Here is a 21,822-nt window from a genome sequence, read left to right as displayed (position 1 = left end):
CGCCCATTGGTCTATTTGTAGTCGAGTGAATTCATTCTTCTTCTTCGTATTTTCATGGCCTTTTTACATTTCAACATGGGTGTTCTGGCTAGTGTTGAGTATTTTTGTTTTTTTTTTAAATATTTATAAACATGTGTTCGTAATATAATATGTTCAAGTTAGTATGTTAGTATTTAATATAATATATACATATAATAATAAAACATATTTACAGCTTTACACCATTTACAACTAGATATTTACATAGGATTTTAAATACACGTTTATTGGGGGGGACACGAGAGTAAGAATATGAATAGGGAATGGGATATCAGAGAGGTCGGATAGGAAATCAGGATAACAATCATTTATGGGGAATCCAAAAAAAAAATGTTTAAAATCTTCCTCATCTAGCCGACATTCGCAAATGGCAGAGTCCCGGACATGGATTCTGAACAGGTGAGAACCATTGCAGCAGTGCCCAATGCGCATTCTGCATATGGAGGATGTCTCAAACTTGTTCAGAATCACTTGGGAAAACCAAGGCTTTTCTGTTACATTTAGTTTCAGTTGGAAAAGATGTTTACCCTTGGCTTGGGAGGAGGCTACCCAATATTCCGAGTGAATTCATTCGACTACATTACTGCATTCGGGATTTCAGTCGACTACATTTACCCATCGAATGTAGTCGACTACATTCATCGGTAGTTGTGTTTAGTTTAGTGAAGATATCTGTACAGATTCTGTAGTCTGTGTCTGTGGTTTAGTGCTTGTTGCTTGTGCGCGTGCGCTCGTGTCCGCCGTTGTGGATTGTCGGTTTCCCCTGTGGAATAAACTAATGGACTTTGCACCTTCCGATTAAATATTGCTATCATTATATTCGAGAGATTGTATAGAATTATAAGCAGTTGCTATTTGGCTTTTCTGACAAGCAGTTATTACACTTCTTCAAAATGGCTTCAATGACTAAGGTAATTATTTTTCACTTGTTTATCTTCTCACCTACTGGATCTTTTTATGCTTTGAAATTATTTCAATTCTCATTAATTTTGTTTTTATATTCTAGCTTTCCAAGTTTATTCCGCGCTCTGCGATGCGAACATTCAGCACCAATTCTGTGTTAAGTTCGTCTCAAGAAACTCGAACGGGTGGAATGTGGTTTGGTAAGTTGTCAAATTGTCAATATTCTGCGTGTCATAAGCCATAATGTATTCTCAAACTTATATTAATTGGAGTAAAACTTAACATATTTTAGTATTCCCTTATATGTTTTCCACCAATTTCCATGGGTCAAATATTGTAATATTGTTTAAAAGAGGAGGCTTGCTTTCTTTATGCGACTCCTTGTATTTCTCATCTTTTTCACATACATATGTGACGTAACGTGTATAAACTGTAATCAATAAACTCGATAGCTATTTTTATTATAAACAATTAATATATACAAATAAAGATAATGTTTCTATCAACATAATGATAATGAATCAGTATACACCACACTCTCCTGCACAGCATCTGTAACTACTCAACGGCTACAATAAAATAAGAATATGTAAGACGGGCATTAGAACATAAAGAGTTGTTGGTAACTCAACGTCTTCCTGGCAGGACGAGGCCGGGGTTAACAAATGCAAGAAATTTTAGTGCTCTAATGTATGGCCAAATGTGAATATTTAGCGATTTTATGAAAAATACCAATTTTTGAGCGTTAGTGAAAAAAAAAAAAAAATGGCTAGTTAAATGCCATTGAAATATTTTGTTTGTTCAATCAATCCTGGAAGGTATTTTTGACAGTTGAAAATAGTGTTGTGGCAGTCTTTATTACGATATGGATTTTTTATTTTCAAATAATTTGTGAAATAGCGTGAATAGAACCAGGTTTTCATATATACGACTAAACAGCTTTATACAAAAGATTTTTTAAAGATAAAAATAGTAATGAGGAAGTTCGAAATATTTTGCAAAGCAATAACGGAATGTTTTTTTATTTAAATAAATACACATTAGCTTATAAAATAATATATGTTGCAATGTTTTCCTTTTTAATCCTTTATTTGCTAAATTATCCACTAATTACCCTTATCTGAACTGAAAGCTCATAAACATAATATTGGCTGGTTAAAGTTTCTTGGAATTTTTTGACATTAAATTAATACATAATAGTAAATTCCCTAAGTGCATTCTAATAATGCGTTTTAGAAAATCCCATTACTTTTATTATTATATTGGAAATTTCTTTATTAATTTATTCGGTTAGAAAAATATGACACAAAACATTTTTTTTTATTTATGGTGAGATATGTAAGGAGTTTATGAAAACACTTCACACTACCTAGACCAATTAAAGAAATAATATTTTTTTTATAAATCTGGAAAAATTAATGATCCATGATAAGGTATCTAATAACAGAAAAGTGCAATAGCATTTCAAATTTTTTTAAATTATAGATTCGCCAAATTTATGTAGAGTTGATAAAAAGCACAAAATTGTAATAAAAATCTTATTAAAATAAAATAATAATAAAATTTCATGAGGAAATATATATAAAAGGTTGTTAAAATAAAAACGCGAAAAAGAATTGCATTTTAAAATTAATAGAAATTATGTTTGAAACCAAGTCACGAAAACATAATTAAAGCCTACCGGAGAGACCTACCGAGAACGCTTCACAATTTAAAGGAATATATTAATTTTCAATAAATTTTGGTAATGCCAAAAAAGTCATTAATGGAAGCGAATTCCCCAAAAAAGTAATAAAAATAAATTCAACAATACTGCACTGCCCAATACTAATAAATATGATATTAAACATTAATAGCGGCTAGCCAAGACTTTTTGACGGCTGTGCGGAAAGATTAACGTTAATATTGTCGTCGTTTAAATTTAAATCTAGTATTGCGATTTTCAAAAAAAAAACTAGCACAATGTCGATATTGTAAATCGATACTGAAGTTTTGTGGTGGTACGTCATTATTAAAGCGACTCCACAATGAAGTACCGCATTCGTTTATCGACCGGTAGTTGTCAATATTTACAATACTTCATGAGCGCGGAGTTGGGTGTAAACGTCAAAAATCCCATCATAGCATGCCGCCACTGTAGTAACAAAGCTTTACAAGCAATAAAATACCCAAAAACATTTCAAGCGTGACTACTACGACTAAAAATGTTTTTTATTTCATTGATAATTTTTACATTATAATTTTCATAAAATCGCTGAATTCCAAATATCTCCGAAACTATTCACATTCGGCCATAAATTGAAGTACTAAAATTTCTTGCATTTGTAAACTCCTACCTCGTCCTGCCGGGAATATGTCGAGTTACCAATAGCCCTGTATTTTACCTGTAATTGTATCATACTTGTCTGTGGATATTTTCTTAAGGACAATGCATTTTACCAAATAGGTCATAAACTGTATACGTATACTTTAAAATACTAATTTTCATACTAGAAAATGCGTCACCTTTTTTGTTTACACCTTAGTGTGAAAATATTCCTCGAATTCATCATCGTCATCATCGTCATCATCATCGTTCCCTTTCCGCAACCAATGGTGCATAGGGCACTGCGTTGTTACACCAATAGCAGCGTATGATCATTATTGTTACACGAAGGTAAGATGATCAGTCTTACGCTTCAGGTACCAGTCCAAGGACTATGACATATTCTAGTCTGAAAACTCTGAAAATAGCCTTTTACATATTTTTTCCATATCAACCATGTCGGGAATCGAACCCGAGACCTCTTGCATGCTAGGCAAAAGCACTGACCATTACACCACGAGGCCGACCTCGAATTACAATTGGAATTTCACATTTCATTTAGAGTAAGGCAAGGCTGCATCTTCACAACGTTCTTATTCATCATATTGATGGATTTTATATAAAATAAATCAATTCCACCTGATCGAGGTGTAGAAGTGAACTTCCCCTAAAGTTGTGCAACTCGGAGTATGCAGACTATGCGGTTCTTCTCGGAAAGTCTATTTGTGATCTTCAGGAAATTGTCGGCACACTGCAGGCAAACTCAGCTCACCCGGTTCTCAATATTAATACCAAAAAGACAAGAATAATGTGCAACAAATCCTGTCCTGATCCTGATTAGCCTCTTTAATAATGGGCAGAGGATGGAGAAAGCTAACAGCTTGAAATATGGCCAGGAGGCCCAATTACAGTGGTGAATTGCATCACAGAATACCCAGGCTTGAGAAAATTCACATTTCAATTTTTTGTGTTCTCACCGGGAATCGAACCCGCAACCTTCCGTCTGTGAGTCAAGTGTCTTGACCACTACACCACGGAGGCCACCATATTTGGGAGTTAACATAACTAGTGGCATGCACAAAGAGCTCGCAACCCGCCTTGACATTGCTGGAGACACTTTTAACTCTGGAACTCTAGTTTATACTGGGTAAAAACGAAATGCTGATTATTTAACTCTTGTTCAATGTAAGTACTCTCTTATGAGTGCGAATTCTGGTACCTTACTAAAGCTCAAAACACCAAACTTCTGAATTTTTAATGTAAGTTTGAGTTATAGCAGAGTGGGATTTTAATTTCGGACATTTGACTCGTTATTCCACAACTCTACCACGGGACCACTACCTGGTTTGTGTACATGCTTTTGTTTGTAATATTCTGAAAGTCATGCTTCAATTCTTCAATTTACTGCTAGTCATGATTCATAATTAGTTAATTTTTCCTTTTTATTGCTCATCACCTGATAATCTTGCTATGATTATAAAAGCAAAGTCTAATCTCCATACTATAGTTATGTTTTTGTTAGTATGTAATAATTATACTTTGAACTTTGTAATAAATATGTTGATATCTAGACAGATTGTTCCATTTCATTATCTAAACTGACTATTTTCTGAGAACAATAGTAGATAATATTTTACTTGGTTTTTCTATTTCTTAATGGTTTCCATCTTTTTCAAATAATAAATAAATTACACAACCTCTTTTGTTCCCGCCCTTTAATTTGTTTGGCTGGAAAGAAATATTATTTGTATCGTTTTCTATCATTTCAAGAGTTATTTTAGTTAGTGGCCAATATTAAAATAATATCACTGACAACACTTCTCGTAAATCAATACATTGAAATAATATATATATGCATAATATTTACTTTTATCACCAAATATGTACAAGTACAAAATATGTATTCTAATTTTTACCTCAAACCCCTGATTCAGAGTCTATGTGTGTAAATTTGTTTTTTAGTTAAGTATTTAGTTTTAATTCTAAAAAGATGTCTTTTAACATTAAACATGAATTATTTTGTTTGGGTCATTTTGCGATCTCTCAGGCGAATGTGTGGTAAAACTATGTACGATAGATGCACAAATGTTGAGATCCGTACATTATGTAAGGCTAAAACAAGCATTATCGACAAAATCAAGAAAGGAGCTCTGGGCTGGTTTGGACATGTAGAACAAATGAATGGACAGCGAGAGAACGGCTAAGAATATTTACAATGCGAATGTTGATGGATGCAGAAATAGAGGAAGACCGAGAAAGACATGGCATGACCAAATCCAACAAATACTTAAAGATGGACATGTCAAAAGTCGGAATAATCGGCGCGCGTGCATGAGAAGATGTATGAATGTAGAGGAAGCGAGATCTGTATGCAAAGATAGAGAGTTGTGGCGTTCTATCCTCTCTGCCTACCCTTACGGGGAAACGGCGTGATGGTTTGTTTGTTTTGTCATTTGTAAATCTAATGAAAAAATATCACTATTATGTGAAAGTGAAAGAAATTTACAGTCGAACCTGGTTACAACGATCACGGAAATACTGAGATCTCTGATGTAACGATGAAGCATTCATCGACATTTTAGTTTGTGGTTTTCTCCATACATTTATTCACTTTTATAACATTCTCCATACATTTATTCACTTCTCAGACATACCAAACAATAATATCGTGAACAGTTGAGCGAAAACTCTTCAATCGTTTAAAAACATAATTTTTAAAATAAGAACCTGAGTAATAAAATCTAAATGGGCGGCTAACTTAGCACTGATGTGCTGGACATCGGAATCAGATGACGTTTATGACACTATGTAAGTGTCTAAGTACCTAATTGGTGTTTTCACTGGCAACATTCTATATTAAAATTAATCAAAGATGGTGGGTGATGTCAGATCAGTTAAAAACTAACCTTTGAATTATAAAAATGTCTACTAACAAGAGGAAGTGTTTCTCAATTCTCAATTATTTGTGAAATAGAATGTGGCGTGAAAAATCTTGAGGTGTGTGAAAAACCTTCTTATCCACAGTGTAATTATTTTAGAAAAATAAGAATGTTTGTTTATCTACATGTTAAGTTTCAAAAGTAGTATTTAAGCATTTATTATAATTTTCCTTAAGTTTTATTTTTTTAATTCTCTGTATGAACTATACGTATAGTTATTTGTTTACAGTGACAATATGCAATGGCGATTGGATTTAAAAAATCTTTCTCTGGTAAAACGAGTTATTTATTAAAAATTCAACGGTTTCCTCGTATAATAACCAAGTTAGACTGTATTTAAGTAAAGAAAAATATTATTCTATCAAAAAGCCCTTTATTAGACTCATTGGTATAAAAAATAGGTAGCTTATATTAGTGTATATTATTATTTGAATGAACATAAATTGGCAAACATTTAAAAATAGATGAATCAAAATTATAACATAGTTTATAAAATAATATTTTACATAAGGAAAAAGTTGGTTGAGCTTTTTTTTTAATGGATGACATGTTTATTTTACAGATTATAGTGAAGATCAAAAAGCTCTTCAAGATCTAGCTAAGAAGTTTGCCAGGGAAGATATCATTCCTCGGGCTGCCGAATATGACCGCAGTGGAGCTTTTCCATGGGACATTGTGAAGAAGGCTTGGGGTCTCGGACTCATGAATGGTCACGTTCCTGCGCACTGCGGTATGTGGTGTTATTTTTGTAAAACTTATACATTTTTGTGATTAATTAAAAATGCATCTTTTAAAGCTGAATTTATCACAACAGTGTAGCACAAAAAGAATTTACAATTCTTATGGGTAGAAGAATTTAGTAAATCATTATTTTACTTTTTCTTTTCAATTCTGTGACGTGGATACAGAACCTCGGACAAATGTTATAGACTCAGTGGCTATCTAGTACAAATCCTGAAAATGGAATTGGAGATTAGTCTGCCACATGGTCTGGTGGTTGGAACGTTTGCACCAACCATGTCTGGGGTCGCAGGTTCAATTCCTGGCAACATCGACGTCATCTCAATGATATTCCAACACGTCTCAACGTGTTGGAATATTTATTGTAAAAATTACATAAATACAAATGATTATTTATTTGATAGGTGTATTTTTACTGCTTTGTTTGAACTGCATGCATACTTACTTACCCATGAAACTGATTGAAAAATGTCCAAACTAAAGATAAAAGTATTTTGGGTCTATTCTATTTTCTAAGTCTATTTTCAAGTCATTTTTTTTATTTTCACCGTGAAATTGTTTAATAGGTGGTTTAGAAATGAGTATCTTCGATGGATGTATACTGGATGAAGAACTGTGTTATGGATGTACTGGAATTACAGGAGCCATCAGGTCCACTAGTTTAGGTGTAAGTGATTACACCGCTCATATGTTCCGGGTCATCATGAATATATTATTATGTTTTCTATATAACAATGTCCAGCCTATCAATCCTTGCGTTTAATGCTTGCGAAAGTGGTAATCATCTCAAAAAATTCCATGGTGTTTTATGCCATCAAACATTTTTAAAAATCATACAGTTAAAGCATGTTTTTGGGGTAGTTTCAATTAATTGCCAGTTTGCTTTTAAAATGTATGACCATTAGTTTCAGTGAAATAATTTTTGATAAAATTTATCAATTTTACTTAAGCCACATCTGGTGTCCCTTAAGGTTCACATCTTGTGGCTATATTGTTTTTAATATTTAACATCGTAATGTAGACATTTTGGAAATGTTACTTTTATTACGTTTCTAGAATATAATGTACCCAATTTTTATTTTGTGAAAATTATAAGAATAGAGTTTTCTGAAATCGTTGCCACTTGAGGAATTAAGTACTCAATTTCCGTTACATTTAGGTAAAGAGGTAAGCCACTTTTAGCCTATTCTGCAGGAGAGTCATTTAATGTTCCAACTTTGTGTGCTTGTCATAGGACAAATTTTAAATTATGTGAAGCGGTACTAGTCATGTACTCATATTTTATATTTACATTTTGTTAAAGGCAATTTTGAAACACGTTACATGTATTTATTTACCTAATAGTACTTTAGAATTATACGGCATTAACCAATTTTATTATTGAAATACTGAAATATATATAAGAAAACATTTAAATAAATACATTTTCCTCAACTCGTATCTCTTCACACTCAATACACTTTTTAAATTTTATGAAAAATGTACCTCTTTACTTAAATGCCACTGAATTGTTTTATGTTTTTTTGTGTCTGCTATTTTCCAGGTGGTTTGGATTTGGGTGTCTTTGATGGCTGTTTAATAGCTGAAGAGTTGGCTTATGGTTGTACTGGAATCATGACAGCTATGGAAGCTAGTGGACTTGGTGTGAGTGTCTTCTTTTTCTGTAGTTTGTGAATCTGAGTGAAAGAGAACATTTTAAGTACATAAATATCCCTATAAGTTGGGAAATATTAGTTATCTTTGTTATTTAACTCGGAAAAGAGAGTTATTTGATATTTGCGTCTCTGCATAAGCTTATATCAACTTACTTCGGTTCTATGTATAAATGAATATATGAATATCACATCTGTTAGATTATATGTAAACCAGTATGTATGTTTTTACTCTTCACCTATTAATTGCCATTTGCTTTTTTTTCAGTACTGTTTATAATTAAATAAGAATTTTAAATTCTTTTCATATGTAAAGTGTTAATCTATATTTGTGATATGCATTCAATAAAGTCTAGTCATTAGTAAGACTAAAAATATGTAGGTCATAATTACATAAATCTTATATAATTACTGCATACTTAGGTTTTTAATAAGATAATGGAATTAGAGCCTAAAGAACCAACAAATCATTGCATAAAAAAAAGTTTATATTCATTAATTTATTCAGTTTATTAAATTTATTGTGCTAACTCTAATAATGAATGCTTTATTCATTTTACGTCCTAGAACCATAAAGTATATGTTTTTAGTGTAATTGTCAGCGCGTTTTCCTACCATGCAAGGGGTCCCGGGTTCGATTCCCGACATGGTGGATATGAAATGTTTATTTAAAAAGGTGTTTTAATTTCATAGTCCTTGGACTGGCACCTGGAGCGTATGCCTGATCATCTTACCTTCATGTAACAAAAATGATCAAGATACGCTGCGATTGGTGTACCAATGCAGTGCCCTATGCGCCATTAGGTGTGGAAAGGGAATGATGATGAATACAGTAGAAGTAATTAATTTTTTGTATCATGCAATACGGATGTGTCACTTTTTTTTTACAATTTTAAATTGATAGGATCTATGAAATACTGTCAAGTAAAAAAAGAATTATTTTTTATGTTTAGTACGAAGCATAAAAAATATTTTTTGATTTATAATTTAAAATTCCCGCAAAAACTGTCTATTGTATTAGCCACGCCCCTAATATGTCAATTTTTAACTTTGTGGCCGTTTAAATTTAAATAGAACATCATCTAGAATCTTGACGTCACAATTGTCAAGGCCAAACATGTCGCGGTTTGGTACAAACATATTTTTTAACAATTTGATTTTAAAAGTTATGTATGAAAACATTTCTCCACAATATCCATGTTGATTTAAAAATACAATAATTTTTTCTAAATTCATTTCACATATTTTTTTGGTATTCATAGTATGTGATATTTCCTTTTTGTCTTTCTTTGTAATCACTGAAATTTTACTTTAAAAGTTAAAATACAATTTTGGTCTGTAATATGAATTTTTCTATTTATGAAATTAGTAAAAATATTTAATAAAAAAAGAGGGAAAGAGTTCTTTGTTTTATGACATAGTTCAGTTCTTACAATTTCCATTTAAATTTTCAGCAAACTCCGGTTATTATCTGCGGCAACAAGGAACAGCAGAAAAAATACCTCGGCCGTCTTATTGAAGAACCTCTGGTTGCTGTAAGATATCATTTATATTTCACATTTATTTATCTCATCATTAAAATGTAATTTATGAAGTGTATGGTGTTCATTACTGAATTAGCTAGAAATCACCAGGATTGTTGAGAAGTTTTTTGAAACATTTTTAAGATAATTTCATGTGTATATTTAAACAAATGTTTATCACCAAAACATCAAATCATTTGTTTTAGTTATGTAATTTAATTATAATTTATTATTTCAATCATCAGAATCTGTACGATTCCGCAGACTATATTAAGATCTACTTATTTCTAATGATAAAAGTCAGCTTTTTTCTTGCATTTATTTACTAAGCGGTATTTATTAGTTCAAGTAAATTAGTGAAATATTGAACTAATTTAAATTCTAATGATTTCTAGCTGACCAGCACAGTTTGAAAAATGATTAAGAACGTCGGACCAGTTAAAAAAATTGTATTTTTGACATCATCGAATGATGTTGAGTTACATCAGATATTATAATTTTCTCAATTCAGCTGCCTATTTTAAACAACTGTAATTCCATTGGTGACTGAAAGTTTAGTTCAAGAAATAAGAAGATCGTTATTATTACATGAAGATAGCAGAGATTTAAAACAGTAAGTTGTACAAATATATAGCAAATCTTGAAAAAAGTTGTTAATTTTTATATTGTGTACAATATGCGTTGATCATTTTTTTATTTTTTTATCTTGTTTTGTAAGTTATATTTTATAAGTTGGTTGATTTGAGTCACAAATACATCAGCAAAGCTAGGTTGTAAATTATTTATACTAACCTTTTTTTCTTAATCTTTTAAGATTAAAAAAAATATAATCTGTATGTATTTTTCTATAAGAATTTATTCACTGTACAGTTACAATTTTTTTCTGTAGAATTTTGCAATAAAGTGTTTGTGTTTCAATTCTTCCATACCTTAAATTAAATAAAGTACAATTATGATGCGATAAATGCCTTTCATACGTTGAAAAGATAAGTCACAATATTTCAATTTAAATGCGAATTAATTATGTTTATTTTTTTACGTTTCTGACTTGAAATGCCATTGCATTTCAGGCGTTTTCTTATCTAGTGTCAATTAAATTGACTTTATTTAAGTTATCACGGCTAGCAAATTTTCGTTATCTTAAAATGTGCCTTTCGTTTATCTAAATAATCATTGCATCACAATTATTATTATGTTTCTATTAGTAATTCTACTTTTTTTTTTGCTTACATTTTGACATAAAAAATCTGTTGAAATGAACTTATATAAATAACTACAACTATTTTCATTTGATGGATTAACTTAATTGGGTTTATTCATTTAAAAATACATAAAAAAATCATTTTTTTAAATTAACGTTTTTGCTTAATACCAGTTTAATTTGTGTTATAGGTCATATAAATATTTATTGATAAAAAAAATGCTTCTCAAACATTATCTTTTTATTAAGATTTATTATTCATGCTAAAAATGTTGTTATATAAAGTTTAAATTTTTTTTTTTACATATTTTGCGTAAAAGTGATTTTGTGTATGTGTTTTGTGTATCTTTTGCTCTTTGATAATGATTATTTGATTTATTTATTATGTGCGGCGATTCTACAAAATGTGCGTAACATTTGTATATGACATATAACTTCTGTGTTGTTTTAACAGTGTTCATCCAGAATATCCTCACTTTGCCTCGAGGAGATTATGGACAAGGAAGTGCTTATTGATTTTTAGTAAAATGTTTATATTACACAAAGTTAATATTTTCCCTAGAATAAACTTTAAGAAAACAATTCACAAATGAGACTTGTTGAAATGGAAAATAAAATAATTATTTGTCCTACCTTAAATTGAAAACGGTCCGACTTTCTAAAATCATAGTGTGCTGATTTTCAAACATCTTTGTTTTGTCTCGCTTTCCTGGTGAAATAATATCCGAATTCCTTTTTTCCTTCAAGATACGTGGGACAAACTTTAAAGGTAATTAATTTTTTTATTAGATAACAATCTAATCCACTTGAACTTTTTAAAATTGAATAATTTCATTCTTGCCTTGGCTGGTGAACTTATAAGATTAGTATTTTCGGTGAACCTACTCCTAAATTGCCACTAAAGGAAAACCTGCTTTAGAAATATAAATCTATCAATTCTGTTGCCTGCATCAATTTAAGATATTATCAGTTGATACAAGTTGACAGTTAATATAGAAGTATTATTACGTATGCTCATTTAAAAATAAAATCTACTTAATCCCCCGGTGGATGGCAAAGAAACTTATTAGTAATTTTTTTTTCATAACTTCAAAATATTTTTTAATGTATTTAAATAAATCAAATGTTTTTTTACCTGCCAGTTAAAAAAAACAACCTAAGCAGTGATGGGTTGAGTACAATAATTATATCTTAAATAATTGGTTATAATTTACTGCATCAAATCCATACCCGCCCTCCAATAGGGAATTAATTCAAAATACCTCGTTTTGAGAAAACTGCATTTGAAAATATACATTAAATATCTCACTACAATGTAAAGGTATTTTAAAACTCTATTTCTTGTTAGACCCAACATGTAAGTAATTTATCAACCTATGATATTAATTGATATTTATCAATCCATAATGATTTATGACACTCTGATATAAAAGTTTTCAAAAAAGAATCAAACTTGAGACCTCTTGCATGGTAGGCAAACACGCTGACCACTACACCACGAGGCCTACCCTTCTCTGTCCAAAAGAGAGTACAAGGGCAAAAAATATTTTTATAAAAAGTATTTAACCAAGGGAAAAGTTTAGTCAATGCTTCTGATGTAGACTTGAAGCTAAAAATACGAAACCTCATGCAGATTCAAGTGTTCTTAAGTTATATTTGAGAATTTTTGAAGAATTGATAATATTATTTGATGCTGTGAGTTTGTATTGAAGCAAATCTCAAACAAAACCAAAATTTCGTTTCTCTGAAGAAAATAGTAATTGTTCATTGAATATAATGTAAAATTTCAAAATTGCAAAAATGATGTTATTAAAGATTTTAAAAAGTATTTTACCTAAACTTTAGATGTAAATGATAAATTTATTTTTAAATAATGTCAAAAAAGGTCTCTTCAGAAGGTATTCTAGAAGAAGATAAGAATGGAAATCATTTTAAAGAATCAGATTTTTAAACAATCAAAGATGATGTCAAAAAACATATTGATTTGTTTGCTCGATGAACTACTAATCCGATCAATTCTGAAGTTTGATTTGTTTCTTCAGAATTCCTAAAGGTTTTAGTATAAAGTAAGAGATTAAAGAGTTCAATAGAGAAACATGTCGAATGTTTCCCTATTGAACTAATAATGTGCTGATTAAATGAAATTTCATTAATTGAAATATGAATGAGTTTCTTTACCATCTAGCACCATTAACTCAAAACCTAAAATTTTTAAGTTGTTTCCCTATAGAACTAGGCTATCAAAATAGTATTAGTATAAATAAAAATAGAATCTCAACAGAAATGAATAGCTATTATGGGAAGGGTATGTTGAAATCTAGTAATCTACCATGTTTACGACTACCATTACTTCTAAATTGAATCGGTGGCCCATATTAAGACGCTTGCCTCACACATGGGGATTCCGGGTCCAATTCCCAGTGAGGTAACGTATATTAGTTAGTGATTTTTCTCAAGCTACCTCGCCGGTTATCTTGGCCTGTTGTTGCGCACAAAAATTTCACTCCTTTTATTTCTACAGTAAAAAATAATAAAAGGTCATGTTTAATGTATCCAGGCTTATTGCGTGACGGAGCCGGGTGCAGGATCTGATGTGAACGGAGTGAAGACCCGAGCAGAGAAGAAAGGAGATGATTGGGTCATCAATGGGCAGAAGATGTGGATTACTAATGGAGGTGTGGCCAACTGGTACTTCGTGTTAGCTCGTACGGCCACCGATCCCAAGACACCCGCCAGCAAGGCGTTTACTGGCTTCATCGTGGAGAGAGACACTCCCGGAGTCAACCCGGGAAGAAAGGTAACAAACACTATAAATTGCATGCGATGGAAAAATTTAATATTTTTAAAGAATTAAATTTAACTTCCGTGTCCAGGCGGGTGAAGAATGCCCTTCTGTGTATGAAATAGAACCAGAATCCTGGACGAGCACTTTCCACTCGATAGTTACTGTTGAGGAGTGGACGAGGTGTGAAGAATACCTCGTCCTAGGAGGAACATTTAGTAAGTGGACACATGGAGCATGACAGGAAATGGGAAGGAAGGTTAAGTAGGTAAAGATTAGATTGAGAATTGGTCCGAACAGTTACTCTCAGATAATAATCTTGAAAAAGGAAATTGAGTGTAGTGGTTGGCGCATTCGCCTAACATCCTCAAGCTCCTGGGTTTGATTTCTGGTAGGGTGGACGTGAAATATTTATTTTAATGGTGGTTTTTCACTACAATATTTCACTGTCCCTGGGCTGGTACCTGGGTACGTATTCTGATGGGAAGTTAAAATTTATCTTCAATTTTATCTTCAAAATAAAATTAAGTTTTCTGTATGAAAAATATAATATGTTTCCAATTTTTTATTCTAAACATGTTTAATTACTGGTTATCGACGAAGATAACTTGAATTTTCATCAAAATATACACACTTTTGTACATAAATATCGATAGTAGTTTATACTGTCTAAGTATATACCGATGAAGATAGCCGTTTATAAATGCGGCCCTGAAGCGTAAGATTGATTACCTTACCTTCCATGTAACAAAAATGATCTAGATAGGCTGCGATTAGAGTGCCCTGTGCACCACTGGGTGCGGATAGGGAAATTATGATGATAATGCCTAAAAATAACATTCAAAAGAAAGACCCGTGCCATCGATTTTAATTACAAATGAAATAATACGAATATTAAATCTGTCGAAACCGTCCGTGATTTAGGTATCCTCTTAGATGAAAAATTAACTTTTAATTGTCACATCGATAGTATCACTGAAAAATCTTTTAGAACACTAGGATTTATACTACGCACAGGCAAACCATTTCAAAATACCGATACTCTTAAAAAATTATATTTTTCTTATGTTCGTAGTTTACTTGAATTTTCTTCACCTGTCTGGTCTCCTTATTATAAAATTCATTCCTGCAAAATTGAAAGAATTCAAAAAATGTTTATAAAAAACTTAAACAGTAGACTACATCTCAATTTTCCAGATTATCGCCAAGCGTGCGTTTTTCATAATATTCAAACTCTCGCTGATAGACGAACCACAGCTGATATAGTGTTACTCACCAACATAATATCTGATAAAATAGATTCCCCCGAATTGGTTACCCGCATTCATCTTAAGGTACCACAGAGACAAACGCGTTATACACAACTTTTCCACATACCTAAATGCAGAACAAATTTGTCAAAAAACGCTACGATTAACCGTATTATGGATACGTATAACAGAAAATTTAACGAAATAGATATATTTACCAAAAATATTAAATTTATCAAAACTTCCATAGGTAATAAGTTGTCTTTGTCCGCGTCCTCCTCTCCGTTGCTCTCTATCCCTGAACAAATATAAGTTTTATAGAGAGAAGATCTTTTAATATAATTATGTATCCCCGTACTGCGGGCCAACTGTTTTTGACACCTGATTTTTATAATCCGAATCATTTCTATTAAACTTATATGTTATTCTTATTTATATTTTATGTAGGTGCAAATAATATGCATTTGTCTGTTCGTTTTGAATCAACGTTCGCGTATTGTCAAACCTTATTTTATTGTTGTCATTATTTCGTATTTACTGCATTTTGTGGTTACCTACCGTATTGTATAGGACTCGTCGCACATTATTCATTCGATGTGTATCAGTTAAATTTTAAAATAAAATGCTTTTTTTTTTTTCTTCAGAATACGGTTTTGAAATTTAACATACTTTAAAAAAAAATACAATTTATATCATTTCGTCATTTGAATTTTAACAAAAAGGTTTCTAACTTTTTACTAAGCTCTTTATTGTACCATTTTTAATATAATTTACAAGTTTTAAACAATTATTATTTTTTTCATACTTACGCACCCTCTCCCTCATTCATTCCCACACGCACATGTATCCTCTCCCTTATTCATTTACGCATACACACATTCACATACACATGAATACAAACGTCACACAAATACAATTACTAAACTTCTTTTCTTAAATATTATGTGTCATTATATTTACAGTGGATTTTTTTAATTGGCTTTAGTATTGTTAAGATTTTTCTAATTATTTTGTTTATGTAATAGCTGTAAAAATCCCAAATAAAATAAAATAAAATAAATAAAATAATGATTATTGTACTGTTAAAGCCAAAAGAATTTGATGTTTGCGTTTTTCAATAATGAGATTTTTTCAGTTCAGTCCAGTGCCACATAGTGGCGTTTATTTTTATTCAAATTTTACAAAATAGTTTTTAAGTAAAGGTTTCACTAACCATTTGAAATCTATGCTTTAATTTTTACTTGTAATAATCACCCTTTTGACCGAGTTTTACAAAATCAGGGTTTTTTGAAGCGCAGATTTATGATTGGCAAAATTATTTATGAATGATGATGATTGACTGTTTTTGTATATTTCAGAGAAGTTTGGCCCTAAAAGTAAATGTTTGTACTATTATGTTCAAGAAAGCATTTTTAGTATGAATAATTTCCTGATTTTTAAGTATAGTAATGTCGTTAATTATTTGGTTTCTTAAAAAGACAAGCCTGGTCCCATCATTAAAGGGTCTAGATTAAAATGTATTATTCCCTAACCACAAGATGTTTTTGCTTAAGGAAATCAACATGGGACAGAGAGCATCTGATACCCGTGGCATTACATTTGAAGATGTCGTGGTAAAAAAAGAAAATGTTTTGATTGGTGAAGGTGCCGGCTTCAAAATTGCCATGGGTGCATTCGACAAGACTAGGCCCCCAGTAAGTGAAACCTAATATTTTAAAATAAAAACTATTTTTCTTTACAGGTGTTTTATTATTATTTATATTATCGCTAAAAGCTAAAAAACACAATTTTGAGAAATTAAAAGTTTGTAGACCAAGGAAAAATCAGATTTTTGTGTTTTAGGAATTTTATGTAAACATAATTCCTTGATGTCTTTAACAAATTCCATTAATAAAAAGGGTATATATATATAAGATACATTTTTAAATATCTGGAAGGTTTTTTATGTGGCAAGGTGGCTAAAACTTGATATATTGAATTTTGCTTGTCTATAATCTAGACAATGTAAGCCAAAAGAATTGAAAGGAAAAAAAAAATACAAAAAATTATAATAATTTGTGGTTAAAAATCCATTTTGTGTAGACAGATTTTTTTTAAAGTGTTTCTTTGTTTTATTATACAAATACCTGAACACAAACAAAATGTTGTGTTTAAGAAGAAAACTGTCATATTAAAAAAAATAATAAAAATCTGCCTAAACTGGCAATAAATCTATCTGCCTTTAGTGATTTATGCTTGTTGAGGTTTTATCGAAAGTCAACCGCTGTTTTTTGCTACTCAACTTTTTTCCAACTTAGGTAACCTTGGTTAAATAACATAATTTTAGGCTATGAATGACTTAAAATGGAATTTTTGAAGGTTAGTGACTTTTGCCTGAATGGCGACGATATTATATCTGGTGAATGCATATTACTGTTGGATATATAATGCATATTATGATTGGATATATAATGAATATTATGATTGGATTATATGAAAGCCCATTTTGATTGACTGTAGTGAAATCAATATATTTGACAATTTATTTTAGTCTAGAACTACTCTATTAGAGAGAAAGTTTTTTTGAGGTGGAATTGGTTACGATTGATCTTTGAGCGATTTCATCTCAAATGAATGCTCAGGTTAAGTTGATGCATGTTTTGCAGGGGGCAATAATTTTTGCAGTTCAGGATCTTGTATAATACATGTGTATTTATATCAAGTCTCCTCTTGTGATGTTAACCTCAGAGTGGTTAATTTAAAATGGTACAACAATTATTTTAGGTTTTATTTCGAGAGGTGGAGACATTTTAAGTATCTAAGAAATTTCGTAACTCATTTTAAATCTCAAAATCTTATTTTAATTATAGGTAGCAGCTGGTGCCACTGGGTTGGCGCAGCGGGCTCTGGATGAAGCTACCAAGTATGCTCTGGAGAGGAAGACTTTTGGAGTACCGATTGCCCATCATCAGGGAGTTGCCTTCCTCCTTGCAGATATGGCCACAGGTGTGGAGACTGCTCGCCTTGCTTGGCAGAAGTCTGCTTGGGAAGTCGACAATGGTAATATTATGTTATTTTTGTATTTACTTATATAATGGATAACCCATAAAATATAACCTCAAGGGAGCTTTATAAACTGATTCTATTTATGGACGTATTCAGTCCATTTGGTTACTACAAAAATCTTTTTTTTTTACACATGTGAGTACAGGTGCGATTAAAATCAAATACCACTAAAAAAATAAAGCTAGGTCAGAAGAAAAAATAAGAACCTCGAGACGAGATCTAATCTATTTTAGTGATTGTTTAAATCTGCAAAAACCTACATCAAAAAAGTCCAGGTCCTGTCTCGAATTAAAGTAAGTCTCAATTAAAACAATTTATTTTGTCATCACATGCTACGGATTTATTCGGATGATTAAGAGAACAAGCAGGTTTCAAGTTTTTCCCTAACACTTCTTTCACGGTTTTGCACTTGTGCTGGGAGAGCATTCCGTGCCATGGGGCCTGCAACAACGCGCATTCACCGATATTAGCTCACCGACTGCGTGCAGGTAAACTGACTTTTCCTGTCGCCGTAGATGTAGCTGATATAAGTGTAAAACGTATGTCAGCTAGTTCGTCTGGAATGCATAGTTCTCGTAGATATTCCGGAGCAGTGACTCATATATAAGCCAACAAATAATATGTGAAAAGTGCTCTATTTATTTTTTCAATCTTTTCAACCTTATTTCTAAAGAAGTGACTAACTCAGTGGCAGTACTGCCTGTATTAGGTGTTCTACTATACAGCCACCACCAACAGATTGAAGACTTTCTCTGTTCATTGGTTTTTGTACACCAGAAATTTGGTTTTCTTTCTTTTACAAATTGTATATATCCACCGGGTTAATTAGATTATAATTTTTATTTTAACTTTCTACTGAATATGCTGTATAATTTTTAGGTTAATTTTTTAAATATAAATCTTGTAGAATTTTTAGGTTTAATTTTTTTTATAAATCTTGGGTATAAAGAAATTTAAGTTTAAAAAAAAAAAAAAAATATTAAGCCAAATATGTTAGTATTATAAATTTTAGTGACAGGCAGATTTGCCGTTTATGTTAGTAAAATAAAATAAAAATATGTTAGCAACTTATATTTTTATACGATCATTTCCATTGCAAAATGAAATATCTGACAAAATCGCTATTTTAAGTTTTGAGTGTAAAACATGTTTTTTTAGTGAGACTAATTTTCTAGAATAAAATGTCTATATCTTTTGTGACAGTTTTTTAGTAGTTACAAAACAGGAAGGTTTCTAGGTGTAAAATGCATTAGGTAATTTTTCAACAGCATATTAATATTTAGCTCTTTTTCTTCACAAAAGTTAACGAATGGAAGAGTTGAGGAAGTGTGGATGTTTAAACATAGGCAGAATTTATAAACAAATCATATTTTTAACTATTTTTTTAGTTGTAGAAACATTAATATTATTGTAATGTGTTTTTAGGTCGTAAGAATACTTTATTGGCTTCTGTGGCCAAGCTGCATGCTTCCGAGATCGCTAACAAGATTGCATCTGACGCAGTCCAAGTATTTGGCGGAAATGGATTTAACACTGACTACCCGGTTGAGAAGCTAATGAGGGACGCCAAGATCTACCAAATCTATGAAGGAACCTCTCAAATCCAACGTCTCATTATTTCAAGAGAATTATTCGAAAGGCAAAAGCAGAAACAGTAAAAATTCACTTCGCACGTGTCACGCTTTTAATATTTTATCAACATCATCATAATATTGTCTGTAATATCATTAAGGTAGCAACAAGGGTTATATTTACAATCTTTAATTCATTTTAGGGTAAGGAATTCTCTTAATGCAGGTGTCCTTTTTTCAGAATTAAATTATATGAATGCTTTTCCGAGAAATCAATTTTAGGGACATAAACAGATGCACTTTTAAAGATATTTTTATACGTTGTATTTTTATTTCTCTTTGTATGTAGTTCCAATATATGTAAAAGAAAAAGAAGTTGAAAATATGTATTGTTCAGGTAACATTGCTACTTAAAAATAATTTCTAAAAATTGTTATATTTAAGAAATCATTTTTTGTATTGTATATTGGTGTCAAACGAATGTGGATGTTAATAGACTGGTAATGATTTTCACAAATATTTCCAAAAGTAATTTACAGGATTTTATATGTGTATATATTTGATTATCGTTGGAAATATATATTGTTTTTATAAAAAAAATCTGTTGTTTTTATTGTTATTTTTATTAGGTTAGAAATGCATACCAATCTTAGAGTAACAATGTGTGCGTTACCACTTACCAGACATCATATCACTGAATTTTATTAGATTAAAACTTTATTTAAAATTTTTATTTGGGCCAACTTCATTCTGCTGGCGGCCATCTTAACAACAAACGCAGAAAGTTGAAGCAGAAAACCATAGTTGCTTTTTGGAGATTTTACGAATAAAAAATTGACTTCTAATATAATATCACAGTTAAAAACACTAAAACAAATGTATTACAACAGAGAAGGGACATCTAAGTAGGAGACATCTAGTAATCATAAGGTATCTGTCCTGCTGTTCTAAGGAAGGTAAATTGAGAGACTGCTCTCTTTTTATATATAGATTGCCCCTTTGCAAACCAAGCAACCATGCTATGATGCTACTCTTCTATAAAAAAAATGGTACCGAACAGACTGTATGTAAATGGCCAATACGAGTCGTATCAAATAGAGATCAAATAATAATAAAGATACATAATTCGGGGTGGGGGTTACTTACCATAAATTATTTGAACAATAAAATGTAAGGTTCAGAAAACGGGTCTGCTATATTTTAACCAACAGCAAAATGACTCATTGGAGAACATAACATACATAAACCATAGATACCGGTTTTCGATAATAGCCAAAAACCGGAATATCCGACCAAAAACACAATATTGAAAACACCAATATTAACTTCCCTATTACCAGGATTTCAGAATTAAATGAGTTGTTTTTATTTTGTCTCATTTTAAAGTTTCAAAGTGCAGACATGAGTTTTGTCATGCCATACGCCATTCCCAATCAGAAATTAGAATGTTGATTTCGTTCAAACTCCGTCAGTAGCGACAGTAGCTTCCTAGATGTTTTAGTTGGTTAACATTACAAGCCATGCCCACCAACCTAGATTTTATTTAATGCTTACAGACTTGCTTAAATGTTCCTAATTTTTGTATTGTTTGTTTGCTTATTTTATGGTTGAATTTGTTAAAAAAACAGTATAGTGTGTTTTAAGAAATGTATGGATTTGTTAGGTTAAAGATGTTACTGTCGAATATAAAATACATGTACCTACCTAAGCTTAAGCTTTCAATTTAAAGTGAAGTTGAAGACCTCGAAAATAAACATTGAATCTAAATAATTATTGTTGATTTACTTTAAAACACATTTATTTTCAGGATTTTCATTTTTTTTTTTCGATGACCGATTTCGATGAACGATTTCAACATAAAAACTGAATAC

At 31.1% G+C, this 21,822-nt stretch overlaps 1 protein-coding gene across 2 annotated transcripts; it reads left to right on the top strand.

The window, feature by feature from the left end:
* Positions 1 to 726: 726 nt before the first annotated feature.
* Positions 727 to 20,323, top strand: Mcad (Medium-chain acyl-CoA dehydrogenase). Of its 2 annotated transcripts, XM_088234507.1 has the most exons (9): positions 727 to 950; positions 1,046 to 1,142; positions 6,749 to 6,916; positions 8,471 to 8,571; positions 10,034 to 10,114; positions 13,861 to 14,100; positions 16,889 to 17,029; positions 18,185 to 18,374; positions 19,806 to 20,323. In XM_088234507.1, exons 1-9 carry the CDS (start codon positions 933 to 935, stop codon positions 20,036 to 20,038), a joined length of 1,269 nt encoding a protein of 422 aa, XP_088090633.1. In that variant the 5' UTR covers positions 727 to 932; the 3' UTR covers positions 20,039 to 20,323. The 2 variants fall into 2 exon arrangements, with proteins under 2 accessions (XP_088090633.1, XP_088090641.1); XM_088234515.1 differs by lacking the exons at positions 13,861 to 14,100; positions 16,889 to 17,029; positions 18,185 to 18,374; positions 19,806 to 20,323 and adding an exon at positions 10,498 to 10,715.
* Positions 20,324 to 21,822: the final 1,499 nt, after the last annotated feature.

Source organism: Micrasema longulum, unplaced genomic scaffold (genome assembly GCF_059751315.1).
Source record: "Micrasema longulum isolate JH-2025_06_02 unplaced genomic scaffold, ASM5975131v1 h1tg000087l, whole genome shotgun sequence".
NCBI lineage: Eukaryota > Metazoa > Arthropoda > Insecta > Trichoptera > Brachycentridae > Micrasema > Micrasema longulum.
This window is presented reverse-complemented; position numbering and strand designations above follow the sequence as displayed.

Bases quoted from the DNA above. Each gene is read 5' to 3' on its own strand.
- Mcad (XM_088234507.1), top strand. The intron at 6,917-8,470 runs GTATGTGGTGTT...GCTATTTTCCAG, and splicing joins TCACGTTCCTGCGCACTGCG to GTGGTTTGGATTTGGGTGTC. The intron at 14,101-16,888 runs GTAACAAACACT...TTTTTGCTTAAG, and splicing joins GAGTCAACCCGGGAAGAAAG to GAAATCAACATGGGACAGAG.